This window comes from Gossypium arboreum, chromosome 4, assembly GCF_025698485.1.
Source record: "Gossypium arboreum isolate Shixiya-1 chromosome 4, ASM2569848v2, whole genome shotgun sequence".
Lineage (NCBI taxonomy): Eukaryota > Viridiplantae > Streptophyta > Magnoliopsida > Malvales > Malvaceae > Gossypium > Gossypium arboreum.
The window spans coordinates 973,516-989,254 of NC_069073.1; the positions used below are offsets into that span (position 1 = coordinate 973,516).

Genomic DNA, 15,739 nt, shown 5'->3' on the forward strand with positions numbered 1-15,739 from the left:
TTTCCTTTTTTTTTTATCATATTTATTCAACATTTATAAGATTCTTTTCATTCTTTTCTTTTTCCTTACATCGATCAAATGTTAATCATATGGAACTTGAAATCTTTGATGAAAAGCAATGAATATTAATACGTGTTATATTAAAAAGTATATCTGAATTGCTCATCTGAAGTTTCATGACGGTCATGATTTTCTTCTCTTTTATCTATTTGGGTTTTTTTTTCTCAAATTTAAATAACAATAATGTATTACTTAACTTAAAGTTGCGGATTGAATTTTAACTCAATTGGTATAGACATTGTTGTCAATACAAGATATATAAATTTAAGTGTGTTGAAACGCATTATCCTCTTATTTATGAGTTGAAAATAAATTATAAGTAATTTTATACCTATCGTCTTAACCCACAAATCTTACAATACACCTCCAAATTTGGGGTTATTTGATTCAATCTTTTTGCAGTTACCATATCAGCTCATTGATCGTTAATTAATCTTAGCGAGCTGTTTAGTTTCAGAATTTATTAAGTCAGTTATTAAAGATGCAATCAATTTTTCTAACTTATTTCTTTCAAAAACAAATTCTAACTTACAAGTATACATGGCACACGATGGGTTGAGTTCGAGTTGGGTTAGTGCAATATTTCATGTATATTTTTAGACTCGAGTCTGAACTAAAAATAAGTCTAAAATTTTACCTAAATTCGGTTTAAATTAAAAATACTAAATTCGAGCTCGACTCACCCGCCGGTTTATTTTTTAGATTATTTTTATATATAGTTTTTAAAAAATATAATACATCAAATACACTAAAAGTATTAAAATAAATGTTTCCCAATAAATTAAAAATATATTAAAAATTCTTTACACTTAAATAACATTAAGATAGTTGTAATTTAGCAAGCAAATGCCTCTAAAATAATAGCAAAATTAACGATAAAACAAGAGTTATATAATATCCAAATAATAGTAACAAAATAGTAATAATATAATAATTAATGGAATGATAGCAAAACAACTTATTCAGATAAAAAAATCTTACTCGAGTCCTTACCCGTTTAGAAAACGAGCCTTATTTTTTGTTAAAACTCATTTTTCGGACCTATATTCTTACCCAAACCCTATTAATTTTCGAGCGAACATTTAAGTTTAAAAACAAATAACCTAACCCATTATATTAATTTAAGCTATAGATAGCAACAACTATCCTTCTTATATTAATTTAAGCTCTGGTTAACATTGCTTCTATTCTTCAAAAGAAAATTTCACCTCTAAATTGGTTTTAAGCCCAATTAAAAAATTGGATTGAAATAATTTTCACTTTTGGAAAAGTAGTTTTGAGGATATACAATTCAATTTGAATTGAAAAACTAAATTTATATATTTTGTAATATTTATATTGTGTATATAATTATTTATTTTCAAAGTTTATATCAAATATAATGTATTATGTATTTGAATTTGCAAGTGTTATGTTTGCATGTGATTTTAATATTTAAAATATAATTGACTTATTCAAATTAAATTTTAGAATTAAATCACTTTTTTTTTTTTTTTTGAATTTGGTAATTGTTTTCAAATTGGCGTCTAAATTTTTTTTGGGTCTAAATTAAGCTCTAAACATGACAATTATTCTCACAGTGGGGCTTGAACTTTTTTTTGTCCAACTTAAGTCTTGAATTGAGCAATTGTTCCTACATTGGGGCTTGAAATTTTTTTTTTGTCCAAGTTAATCCTTGAAAATTTTAAAGTTTTGGCCCCAATGTGTGAACAATTGCCAAGTTTAAAAAGTAACTTGGACAAAAAAAAATTCAAGCCCCAGTGTGGGAATAGTTGCCTAGTCCAAGTCCTAATGTGAGAATAATTGCCAATTTTAGAATCTAACTTGGACCAAACAAAGTTAAGACCCTAATGTGGGAAAAGTCGTCAAGTTCAAGCCCTAAATTTTACAAACAATTTTGTTATAACCCACACTTGATTCCTATGCCACCCATACCTGAGCACTCGATGCCATTATGGAAAGAACATCATTGCAACATCACTAAGGAATCATGATATTAGATTCAATCTCATTAATGTTTCCACATTTCAAGGCTCACCAACCTCGAAGATGGTCACATCGAACCCATACCCTAACCTGGGACTGAATTGGACTTTATCGAGGAGGCAATCATACATTAAAGGACCCATTCTAAGTCTCATTCGCCTATAGATACCCCATATTCTAGGAGACAAGGGGCACACAAGATAAGAGACATAGCAAACACTCTGCTAAAACACCTCTCTAACAAGAACAAATATCGTCCTCTAGTGGCTCTCCACACCATCTATGGTATGAAACCACTATTGTAGTTTCCTCTAAAACATTATACAACTTTATTGTTATAACTATTGGCTCCATTTGTGGGGAATTGGACGAGAAGCTATGCCTCAATTGGTTTAGAATATCCTAGAAGTACAAGTTAACAAGGTCAACTACGAGTAGGGTGATCACGACTATCAAAACCAATATGAGTAAGGAGATAATTCATATGGTTAAAGAGGTCACTATCAATATGGTTATGATCAAAGCCAATATTAATTATCAGCAATAGCGAGGAGCAGAACATCAATGCTATGTTGGTTACAACCAATATGGCCAATCGAGTCGCCAAGGAAATTATAACCAACAACCTCAGTCAGAGCAACCATCTAGCCACTATCAAAATTACCTAAATCAACTAAATCCTGTAGAAGGAAACCATCAACCGTAACATCAAGAGATCGTACGATAAAATGCTTGAATCATTTGTAAGTTCATGGTGGAGAGAGACTATTTAGAAATGGTGAATGTAGCACCAGGAGATGAGGATTTAACTTCATCAGTAGCCAAGTGAAGGGACCGCTCCATAAAAGTAAGAGGGAGAGATATGGGGATGGTCCAGATGGAATACGCGTAGCACCAATAGGCTTCCCTCTCCAGCAACAAATGAGGTGTTAAGGAGAGAAATGGACCTATTGAAGGTATCGACGAAGCTAGAAGAAGCTTTGTCAATCCAATATGCAAATAAGTTGCTAACTAACTAATCTTTCTTTCAAACCGCTGAAGGAGACATACAATGGGACAGAAGATCCAAAGGATCATTTGCATCAATATAACAGTTACATAAGGATTATGGGAGCCTCTAACACCTCAAATGCAAGTTGTTTTCCCTAACGTGCCAAAAGCACACCAGAAGTTGGTACTTAGCATTCTCAACGAAGTTTATAGGAACTTCTAACGAAACTTGTAGAGGCACACATATTTTTTTTCTTTTAATTTTCCAATTCTAATAAAAAAAATTTAAAATAATCTCACCAAAGAAACTTACATCATTCCAATGCAACCAACAAAAAAATAAAATAGCAATTGAAATCAAGGAAAATTACATCTCTTTTTTAAAAAATTGGAGGACAAAAAAAATTTTTGTTTAACTATTTGAAAATTGAAATGTATAATGTTGTTTTTACAAAATTGTAAATTCCAAAAATAAAGACAAACTTTTTCATTGAAAGTGAATGTAAAAGAGGCATTTGTTTTTAATTTTCAAAACTTTAATTTTAAAATTGTAAAAACAATTACAGAAAAACCATAAATATATATAGAAATGCTAATAAAAATCCTATTAACAATATGGTGAAATATTCAAAACTTGAAAATAATTTTTAATTGGTATTTTAAATCATTTTTAAATAAAAAATTAATTTATCGCTAAAATCAATATATCAAAAAGTTGTTTATGACTCTATTGTAGACCTGATAATGGTTTGGGTCATCTGTCCATGTTCAAATGCCCGTCAGAAAAGTGGGAGAGTTTAGGTAAAAATATAGACACGAAAAATAGGCTTGGACAAAAAATAAGGCTTGTTTTCTGAACGAATCAGGCCTCGGGCAGAATTTTTTTGGCCCAGGCTTGACCCAGCCCGAATCGCATGCCTATATATTTTTTTTGTATTCTCAATTTGTTGAGAAACATTTATTTTAATATTTTTAGTGTATTTGTTGTATTATATTTTTAAATTTGTTTTTATATAAAAAATTATTACGGTCAAGTCGAGTCAGACTCGAGTTTAACACTTTCAATATGAGTTGGCTTTGGAAAAAATTTTAAACCTATTTTTCGAGTTAAACCAAACCCAAATCTAGAAAGTAGACATAAAATTCTACAAACCCATTCATAATCAAGTCTACTCTAGATTTATATATGTTGAACAAAAAAAAAAATAGTGTCAACCATGGAATAATAAATTAAAATATAAATGATATAATTAAAATTAGTGTGGTAATTCAACAGGATAAATTAAGAAAAATTAATCCCAATCACCCAAAAATACCCTAAAAAGAAATAAACTATAATTTTACCCCGAATAATACCCAATCACTTTTTTTTATGACCTTTCACCTTTTTATGCCACATTATAACATATTTTATATGAATTAGCACACACAATGTAGGTTAATTTAAGGTGACTTTGGATAGACAGTGCATTTATCTCCGATAAAATTAAAAATAACGGTGGTACTAAGATTAATTACTATAATTATGAGATAAAAGATTTTATCGCATTACAGAGGGCCTTAGAAATCAAACAACATTAACTCCTTTAAGAACCATTAACTAAACAACTAATTTGTGTTTGCCTTTGTTTGTACCTTCTCTTTTCTTCTCTTGATCACCCTTTGTGCCTCCATAAGGATAAATTTAAGGTAGGTTTCAACTAAACATAATGCATTAACTATTCACAATAGTATAAGGACATGTCTAAAATTTGTTAGTATTTCTTTCTCTACTAAATTACAGTAACAAAAAATGTTTGGTTTTTGATGCCTTGTTTCCCAATCAATGACCTACATTCAACTACTAACTCTTCATTTAATACATTTCCCTATCAATGACCTACATTAGAACATTTTAGTTCACCAAGCTAACTATGTTACCCTTCTCTCCTATGAGTTACATTTTAGTTCTTCCTTCTAAACTTTGCAGTAGGAGTGAGTATTTGATCGAGTAGAGTCGAATATGAGTCAAAAAATTTCGGGTTAGTTTAGTTGACGAATCCGATTTTAACAACTGAACTCGATTGGATTTTTTCTAATTGAATCGAATCAAATCGAGTCAAAAAAATTTTGAGTCAAGTTAATGAATCCTATTATTTATACTTAATGTTGCGTCTACATGGACTGATTATTTAACTAGTAGACCAAGTATAAGATTATTTAACTACATAAAAATATAATGGTTTTGCCTTTTAACTTAATGAGTAAACGTTTATTAAAACGACTTATTTTTGTCTTTTCTTATTCGAATTTTCGGATAACTTGAATTGCGTAATTCATATTCGAGTTAAACCGAAAAACTTAATTTTTTATTCGAGTTTATCCGAATGACTTGATTTAACTCAAACAACTGGAATTATTTAATTCAAAATTTGAATTTTTTATCGAATTTTTTTAATCGAATCGGATTTTGCTCACCCCTACTTTGCAATATTCAGACTTTTGGGTACTTACTAAATATTGGATCTTTTGGGGTTCTTTTCAAGAGTTTCTTCTTTTGTGAAGAAAATATCAAAAAAGAAGAACAGATTGATGCAAATGAAGAAAATATCGAGATTTTTAATTTAGGGTTTTCATTAAACAATATATTTTTCAGAGTAAAACTGATTACTCAGTAAAAGAGATAGAAGGATGCAAAGAAGATATATCTGGACCCTCTATTGAATCTATATTTTGTTTATCCATGTTGAATAAAAATTTCAATCGATTGATGAAGCACTCAATTTGATTTCTACGGTTTCAATTCAATAAATATGACAATAGAAAACTAAAAGAAAAAGGAGACGAAGGGTTTTTTTTTTCAGTTCAAAATGTGTAATTAATTTTAAATTTTAAATTAATTAAATTTATTTAATTAAAAAATTATTCTCATCCGAGCTTAACATCCAAATTGGCATTTAAAATCCATTTAAACTATCACGTGGGATTGTCGTTAGAGAGGTAACGGAGCTTAACGACAAAGTAACCACTTTGTAACAAAACGATAACGTAAGTAACTAAAATGTAATATTTCAAATAAAAGTAACTAAAATATAATCTGAGGCAAACAAAAGTGACTATTTTTATAATTTTCCTAAAAGAAAAGTTGATTGGATTCATATATTACATAACGTCTAGTTCACGTTATAATCATTTTAATATATTTTATTTTATTTTTAATAATTTATTTATAAAAATTTTAATTTGTATTTTCATAATATTTATATATTTTTTACACCATATCTATTTTAATTTTTGAAATCAAGTAAAAATATTTTGTGTTAATTAAGTTGATAAATCCTATTTTATTATTCTAACTTAATTTGTTAGTCTACTTATTTAAAACAACATATTTACCATTTTCGGAAAATTTTTATAATTTTATTTTATAATTTTATAAAATTTTGAAAAAATAATAAATAATTTTATTTTTAAGATTTATTATGATTTTTTATAATTTTTAAGTGAGACACCAAATTGCTATTTAAATTATTCAATTTGTTAAATTTAACTCAAACGAAATTAAAAAAGTTAAATTAATTATTCAAATTAATTTGACAAAAAATTTAATAATTCAATTTAATTAACTCAAAATTCAAAAAATATAATTTTTTAATCGAATAAAGTTATAATCATTCCTAATATATACATGCAATCTTTTTCAAAATAAAATGGATTTTTAGAGGAGAAATTTTGCTATTAGCCCTCTGTTATGTGTAAGTTACTTAAAAGTTCACTTATTCAAATTTATTCAATTTTAATTCTTATTTTTTCTAAATTCTGTTATTAGTCTTGCATTATGCATAAATTATGGATTTAGTCCTTACATTTTCAAAATTTAAATTTTCAATTCTAATCAAATAGTGGTCGTTAAATTCATTAACTAAAATGGTTGTAATTTTTTAAGTATTATGTAAAACTAGAACTAATATAAGATTACACATTTGATAATATTTTTGCTACATAAAATTTTGGAAATAACAAAATTTAGCTTAAAGTTTCAAATTTAAAAAAATTAGAGGACCGAAGAGAAAATTTCACCTTTTTAAAGTCTGTTTCAGTGTTTTACCGCAAAACGATAAATAATAAATAGAGCAGTAAATAATAAAAAAAATAACAATTTTATCATTTTACTCGTCTCTGCTAAACCCCAAAATGTTGTTTTGAAATTTCTTGCCATCGAAGGTACCTTCTTTCTTCACCATCAATTAAAACCTTTTTTTTTCTTCTTTTTCGATTAATTTATCCATCAACTCTCCCATTTCCTCCCACGAAAATCCTCTATTTTGCATTTTCCCCCAAAAATTATCGGCATGCGTGGTGAAAACTCTTTAGCTATAGTGACAGCACCATCTGCGGCGGCGGAGACGGGAGGTTCAGCGACGGCCTTAGCACCTGGGTTTCGATTCCACCCAACAGATGAAGAGTTGGTTAGCTATTACTTGAAAAGAAAAGTTACAAACAAGCCTGTCAGATTTAACGCTATTGCAGAAGTTGATATTTACAAGCACGAGCCTTGGGACCTTTCAGGTTTTTTTTTTCGGTTTATTTCTTTATTTATTATTTTGTTTGTTTGTTTGTTTAAATAGGTTGCAGAAATTTTCTGGAATTTTAGAGTTTTTTTTTTGAAGTTTTATTTTTGGTAAAGCTGGGTTTTAAAAGGGTTTCCTTTTTGGAAGATTTCTTAGTTGAAAATTTGAGAATATAGTGAAATGATTGGGTTTTATTTGCATGTTTGAACATATATATTCATTGGATAATTCCAGTATCGTTCAAAATTGATTTTAAAAAAATGATTTTAAAAGATTATCTGTTTCAAAATTTAAGAATCTACAACAATAGTGAATTTTCTTGCAGTATCTTTTGAAAGATTATGTGTAGTAGTTACATGCAGTATCTTTTGCTCTCGCTTCACCATCTTCTAAGAAATGGGATTCATGGATATTAAGTTTTCTTGTTCCTCTATGCTATGTACTCTTTGTGGATTTCTGTTTCCTTTTACTGTTTTCTTTCTCCTCTCATTTCTAATATCTCTCTTATACTGTTTTGCTGGTGGATTTTAGTTCATTTTTAGCTAAGGTACTAAAGTTTCTGTTTGGTGATTTATTTTTAGACAAGTCAAGGTTGAAAACCAGAGACCAGGAGTGGTATTTTTTTAGTTTATTGGACAAGAAGTATGGGAATGGAGGAAGAATGAATAGGGCCACAAACCAAGGGTATTGGAAGGCCACAGGGAAGGACCGAGAGGTCCGTCACAATGATCAGCTTATGGGGATGAAAAAGACATTAGTATTCCATAATGGGAGAGCTCCAGATGGGTTGCGAACCAATTGGGTTATGCACGAGTATCGACTTGTTGAAGAAGAATTGGAAAGAATTGGGACATTGCAGGTCTGAGACCATTTAATTTGATGTTGATCTGGATGGTGATCTGTTATCTATGGTTGCGACTTTTGATGCGTTGGTTTATATTAAAAATTTTGGATGACATGAAAATATAGAATTTTAGCATGAAATGCTTTAAGTATTTTATGCCTAATGAAGAACTACATACTTGAAACACATTTTCCGTATGGAAAACATATGACATTTGAGGTAGGATGAGATGAATGGTTTGTATATCGGCTGCTTTGGCTTCATCTCAATCTGGTTGCTGAGAAAATTTAGGAAATGAATAGTAAATGTGATTCTGGTTGTCATGTATTATGATTTTTATTTGATACAGTAAATAATGTATGTGCGCCTTGCTTGAGGTAGGTAGAATTCAAACCTATTCTTTAGATGTGTTAGTATTTTGAAACCTTTAGAAGTCTCACAATTTCCTCTTAATCAAGCTTTATTATTGTATAATTATTGAAACTAATCTTATAAGAATTGTTTCTTTTCCTTTCTATTCTTTTTTTCCTCTCCTCTTGGTGTTGAAGGGGTATGTGCTATGTAGAGTATTTCATAAGAATAACATTGGACCACCCAATGGAAACCGATATGCCCCTTTCATTGAGGCAGAATGGGATGATGGTTCAGCAGCTTTAGTTCCAGGAATAGATATTGGGGATGATGGTGTAGCTTCTGAGAAGGCACTGGTTGAAAGCAATGGTGTTCAAAAAAGTGGTTTTGAGCAGGTTTGTCTTTATTTTTTCTTGCTACTACTTTTTCATAATATTGAACTTCAATGCAAGCGCTCATAATTTTCACTGTGATTAACTTCTCTGTAGTTTCTTGCTTGGATTTTCAAGTTGAACTTTAAATTATCAATATAACAGTTTCACTAACATCGTGTGTTCACTGAATTGGATGATATTATGCTTGACTATTATGTTAGATAAAAGATTCCATGCCTAAGAACTGTCTCATTTATCCTTTTGTCTTGAAAAATGCTTCTACAGTGCTGAATAATATTGTGAGATAGCCTGCTAAGGTCTCACCTACAAGGATACTTTTGTAAAAGCAACTTCAATAATAAACCACGAAAATTTAATACTTGTGGGATTAACATCACTTAACATCTTCAAATTATAGGTTTTATTAGCTTTACTGACAAGCTCATGGAGCATAAAGTTGTCAAAATTTTGCATCCTTTGCTAGCTAATACAACTTTCTTGTGTTTCAAGAGTAGTAAGTATTTGGGATTGGCTGTGCTTAAATACTCTAGGTGGATTTTGCTCTCTCATGGTGTGAGAATTGATACCAAATTGATATCATGAGCATTTAGCTCTCAAACTTACGAGGGAACTGGAATCCACTTAGACCAACTCTGCAAAACTATTTAAGTCAAGGATGTCTATGCTGTTTTACTTTATTATCAAGGTAATGGAATTTTGATTATTTTGAGTAAATTTACAACCAGACTATAGTCTAAAGCTAGTCAAGTAGTTTGGTCCCAAATAGCTGGTAAATTTTTAACTGTCATGTGTGGTAATCTTGGCATGTTTTTTCACTTTAGAAAGAATCATGTGCGTGCCATGATGCTGCTGCCTTTTTTCCTGTGTTGTCCCTAAAAGAAGGCAGAGTGGTGGACACGTAGATAAGACGTACTGAACTTCCTAGAGTAATAGAATGATGCTGTGAAGCATCTTGGGAATGAACTATATGATTGGGGTGGTTTAAACCAAACTGATTTTATTCCACATCCCTTCATGTGTCTTCTAGCAGTTTTTCTTTTGTCATTTTCCTTATGTTTGAATAAATAGATAAATGTTGTTTGCTTATGAATATAGTTTTATTTTTCTGGAAGGAGCACACTTCATATTTCAGTTTTGGAAATGGACTTATATGCATTAAGATGAAGTTTTATTTGCAATGAAATGTAAAGTTCAAACGCTAGTGGTTCAATTGTCGCAGATAGACACTATTGGTTTTGTTGCTGTCTCTACCTAAGGCTCCTTCCATCTATATGTTGGATAATAGTAAAACAGTTTTATTAATCGATTGTCATGTGCCCTGTCTTATTCTCGAGCCTTGATTGAAGAATTGCTTCTGAAATTTCTTTTACTCTGGCAGGAGATTCAAAATGCAGATGAGGAAGCACCAGCTAATGATAAAGTTCGGAGGGAGTTACCGAATGAGAGAATATATGACTGTCCTCCATTACCTCCGGGCAATAGTGAGAGACTAGATAATGGCCCTCGTCTATGCTTGGTTAATAGAGAAGCACCCTTGCCTCTAATCCATTACAAGAGAAGACGCCAGAATGATTCAGGACCTAACCATGCAAATATTTCCGAGAACTCAACAAGAACTCAGGATCATTGTTCATCTACAACAACAGCAGGGACAACCACAGCATCACCATCATCGGATACAACAACAGCAGTTTCTGCACTGCTGGAATTTTCTTTAATGGAATCTATAGAACCCAAAAAGAAGAAGCCTCATGTTCCTCCACCAATATATGAAACTGCTAACCTAGATTCAATGGTGCCTCCTGGCTGCATGAAACTTATCACTGACTTGCAGAATGAAATCCGCAAGATTTCTGCAGAGAGGGAGATGTTGAAGCTTGAAATGATGAGTGCTCAAGCTATGATTAACATTCTTCAGTCAAAAGTAGATTTTCTTAGCAAGGAAAATGAGGATCTAAAGAGAAACAACCGTGAACTCAGGGGTGGTTCAGTTGGCTCATGCAGCCATCCTTAGGAGGCCAACCCCAAAGAGGAACTGAAGTACTGGTACTTTTATCTGTTTTTCTTACTGTTCTCCAATGACATTGTATTAGCATTTGGTTTGTTGTTGAACAGTGTTGTAGCTTTGCTGCTTATTTATGCCTTGTTCATCTAGTTGATGTTATAATTTGAAATGTAGGAAATTTTCCTTCTCAACTAATAGAGATGGATGATTCCCTTGATTTTTAGTGATTTCATCAATTTTTGCTAACTAGATTCTATAAAAGTTGGTATATTACATTAAGAATTAGATTTTTGAGATGTTCACAAAACAGTGTTCAAACATAAGAATGAATATAATGCCACAAATATGTTAAGATAACATACATTCTAGCTTCTTAATCATAAGCAGGTTGAGACTTCAGGGTCCAGCCTAACATTCCATTAGAGACAATGAACAAGTAAGAAACTGCAACAATTTATAACTTAAAATTTGCAAACAAACCAACATAATTCAAGTGTTTAAGGAAAAAACAAAGAAATTACGAGTGCTTATCTGCTGAGGAGACTACGGCCTACGGGGTCAAGACAAAATATGAACCACCACCACTAGTCATTTTGTATGATAATGAAACCCGTTCATCATCCCCTAACCTAAAATGGAATTGGAATTCCAGTAACATTAAATTCTTTCATCTTTCTTTTTGATGCCTTGCATCGCCTAGTCTTCACAAAAGACTGTCCCACCAAGTTACTATGAGCCACTCTTTCAGGACCTCTTTTTTCCTCGTTTTCCAGAAGAGACTTGGGCAACCTTTGCAGGGTGAACAGGCACATGATGCCCAGGAACCAAAGCAGGGAACCCAACAGCAGGGATTCTGCATAGCAACAAAAGATAAAACCATCATTATAACCAACCATTACAATAACCAAAAAGAAGATAAAAAGCATCGAGCTTCTCTAAGGCCAGCAAGCAAATTAAGCCGGGAAAGAAAAATAAAGCCATCCTGTTGAAATCTCTACTTCTCCATTAACATGTTGTGGGAAGGGAAAAGATTCTTAAAGCTAACAACAAAACAAATTGTGTACATTTCTCATTCACTATGCTAGCACTCCTTTTCATTTTGTTCATTGGCTTGTAACAAACACAATTATATTGAACCACATCTACACTAAGACAAAGAAGCAAGATGAACCTTTATCAAGCAGCGGCTGACACAGGCAAGGTTCAACATTTCCGAACAGCATTATGATTCAAACTAGAAGAACTAAAAGTCGAAAAAGATACATGGAGAAGCTGTAAACCAGCACTTTTTCAGCAAAAGACAATACTGTTTTTCGTTAATTTCACCTTGTTGATTTGTAATACAGACAGTTAATTTCTCCTTGTTGATTTGTAATACAGACATTATGTATACTGGAATAAATCTATACTAAAGAAAAACCCTAATCAAGCTTCAGCTAATGCAGGCACGGATGAACGTTTCGAAACCTGATTATGAGTTCAAACTAGAAGAACTAAAAGTCGATCGCACTCAGAAAGACAGTAACAAAACACTAATTTCTTCCGATTGTAGTATAAAATACAAGACAATGCAATGAATTAAGAGTTTTTTTGAATCGTATCGTACCCAACAAGAGCACAGCAGACTCCTGCTTGGCCGAGGAAGCATCAAATGCACAACGCTGGTTTAAAGTAAAACGAAGAGCTTGATTCTCTGCAATGGACCATTGAAGCAAACAGCTCAGTCTCCTACATTCCCCTTCTAAATACCTACTCTTCATCTCCAGATCCTTAACATACATCTTTTTCCTCTCCCTTGATCTCACAGCTGCATCTCTATTTCTCAATTTCCTATAAAATTATCAGATCAATCAGTTTCCCTAAAACCACTATAGTATCTTAGGAAATGCCAGAAAATATTCAGAATAGAAAAGGGGGGAAAAAAAAAAGAGAAACTGGGAATTGCCCATTTATACCTTCTCTGTTTCTTATCAATGGGATCATCATTATCAACGTTGAAAAGGGTCTGGTTTTGTTTGTCAAAAGCAGTATCATCTATGACCACATCGCCGCTGCCACTAGGAGATGAATCAACCAATAAATCCGCCAAAAACTCATTGGGGATAGGTTGAGTCTCAACCTTGTCATCAAAACGATCGTCCTCCATTAAAAGCTTCTCGATCTCACCAATGGAGGAAGTCCAAATCAGTTTTTCATCGGGGGAGTGGGTGGAGATTGGTGGAGTTACCGATTCTGATTCATTTTGTAAGATATTTCCAACATTAGGAAAGTCAAACTCAAACAACAGGCTTTCCCAATTGGTTTCCTCCATGATTACCCAAAGAAGAAGGCAAACAAGGCTGCAATTTTATCAAATATTTACAAGCAGAGGAAGAAGAAAAGAGAAATCAATAACAATTCACAAAGGTGCTTGAATTTGATTCGAATTGAATGAATTAGAAGAGAAAACTAAGGAAGGCAGGCTTCCAAGAAATTCTGTTTCCTTGGAGACTAAGGGACGTCTAATTACATCCACTTTTTAAATTATTTATTGATTTATTATGCATTTATAGAATTGAGTTTATATTTGAGGGTATTTGTGTCCTTTTATGAAATTGGTGCTTACAATATACTAATAAAGGGTGGATTTGGATGAACAGTATATTTAGCTGCGGTTAGGATAAAAATAACGATAGCGATAAGATTAAATACTATAGCGCACAAAATGTAATTAAATGCATTACACGCTCATTTAAACCCACGCTAAGTAAACCACTAAACTAACAAAAATAAGGCTTAAAAAATGGGTTTTGACAAAAAAATAAAACTCGTTTTCTAAATAGATTAAGCTTCTTGTAAGATTTTTTTGGTCCGAGCTCGACCGGCCTAAATCAACTATTTAGGTGTTATTTTGCTACCATTGTTTATAATACTTTAATCTTTATTTGGTGAAATTATTGAAATAAAACATTATTACCAAGAAATTAAAATATTCATTATGGAAATTAATTAATGAATATTTTTAAATTTTAAATAAATAATTTTTTAAGTTCCTTATAGTGTATCAATATAATTATAAATTATATTCTTAGTGATAATTATGTCACGCTTTGAATAAATTTGTCAAGTAGCATATTTTAATTAATATAAAGTCGCATAAGAAATAATTTTACACAAGTAAATTAAAAATAAATTAAAAGTACATAAATATTCAAGGATGAATGGGCTTGATTGAAAATTTATTGCGGCAATGTTGATTTTTATAAATTTACGATGTAATTATTTTTTTTTTAAGATTTACTTTGAACTTTGGAGGTGAAATTGAAAATGGGAGAATGAAGGCTACTGGACACCCATATTAAGTTTGAGAGCATGTGGCGAAGGAAATAATTTTGAGCAAATATGGTCAAATATGTTATTTAACATATATCATTCTCAATCAGCTGTTGAAAAAATTTATTTATCCCAAATTTTTTTATGTTGGAGGTTTTAGCTTAACAAGATCTTACAAATTTCTATTCACCCAACACTACAATTAGAGAGTTTGACTACTCAATCTTCTATTTGTGTCCAAATAAGCTAAAAAATGCCAAAAATTTTGTTTACTAACACCCCTTTTAATATTTATCAAAATATTATTGCGTTCCTAATGTTTTTTTTCCTTTCTAATATTACTTTGACACACGAGATTTGTAACGTTTTATCTTTCATGAAATCCATGCTTACAATATATGAATAAGTAAACTTGATCATGGATCAAGCTACTTATCCAAGCTCGCTCGAAAATTTGGAGGGTTTGAAAAAATATATAAGTCTGAAAAATAAGTTTGGACAAAAAGTTCAAAATTCCTCGTAATATTTGGAGTTGGACTCTTCTTCACTTTGTTGACATGTTGGAGAGAAATTTGTAAAATCTCTCAAGCTTCTTTTGCGATGGTAGCATTCGTTGCTTTTACAAACATCGATTCATCCAAACATTGAGGTATAAAGGTGAGAACTTGTTGATTTTTCTTCCTTCTCATGTTGTGACAATGATGCCTCATTTTGGGGAGCTTCATAACCATTTTGAATGATCTCCCACATATCTTGTGAGCTAAGTAGAGCTTTCACACGAAGACATCAATTTTCATAGTAATCTTTTGTAAGACGAGGAAATTGAAATAAAAACATTCAATTGCTTGCTATCTCTTCTCCTATTGAACCTAGTTATTGATACTATTTTTTTAAAAAGATAAGAGAAATTGTTTCTAAAGAATTTTTAAATTTTTATTATGAATTTTTTGTTTTGGAGAGGAGAAAGATTTAGTTACAACATAACATGTGAATATATGTAACATAATTCCTATCCATATTTATAAAATAAGATAAGATTATAGTAACCAATAACATGTGAACACATGTAACAATTTGATGAGGTAAATGCGAAAATGGTGTTGTGAATCATCTTATTATCTAGTGAGTTGTTAGATGCATCGATTTGAGGGTATGCATTAACATGGATTCACTCAATCAAGAATGTTTGCTCTTGGCTTTTACCGAGGTATATTGCCTATGGACCACACAATTTTCTTTGGTGCAC

General features: G+C 31.3%; 2 protein-coding genes across 2 annotated transcripts; one reads left to right on the top strand and one right to left on the bottom strand.

Moving 5' to 3' along the window:
* Window positions 1-7,138: 7,138 nt before the first annotated feature.
* LOC108460613 (NAC domain containing protein 52-like) lies at window positions 7,139-11,442 on the top strand. Its single transcript, XM_017760174.2, has 4 exons — window positions 7,139-7,584; window positions 8,168-8,445; window positions 8,979-9,176; window positions 10,555-11,442. Exons 1-4 carry the CDS (start codon window positions 7,368-7,370, stop codon window positions 11,188-11,190), a joined length of 1,329 nt encoding a protein of 442 aa, XP_017615663.1. The 5' UTR covers window positions 7,139-7,367; the 3' UTR covers window positions 11,191-11,442.
* Window positions 11,443-11,529: 87 nt separating this feature from the next.
* On the bottom strand, window positions 11,530-13,710 carry LOC108460614 (bZIP transcription factor 60-like). The gene is made up of 3 exons (XM_017760175.2): window positions 13,137-13,710; window positions 12,788-13,011; window positions 11,530-12,034 (listed from the first exon to the last, which is right to left on the bottom strand). The coding sequence occupies exons 1-3, from the start codon at window positions 13,490-13,492 to the stop codon at window positions 11,811-11,813; spliced, it is 804 nt and encodes a 267-aa protein (XP_017615664.1). The 5' UTR covers window positions 13,493-13,710; the 3' UTR covers window positions 11,530-11,810.
* Between the last annotated feature and the right edge of the window lie 2,029 nt (window positions 13,711-15,739).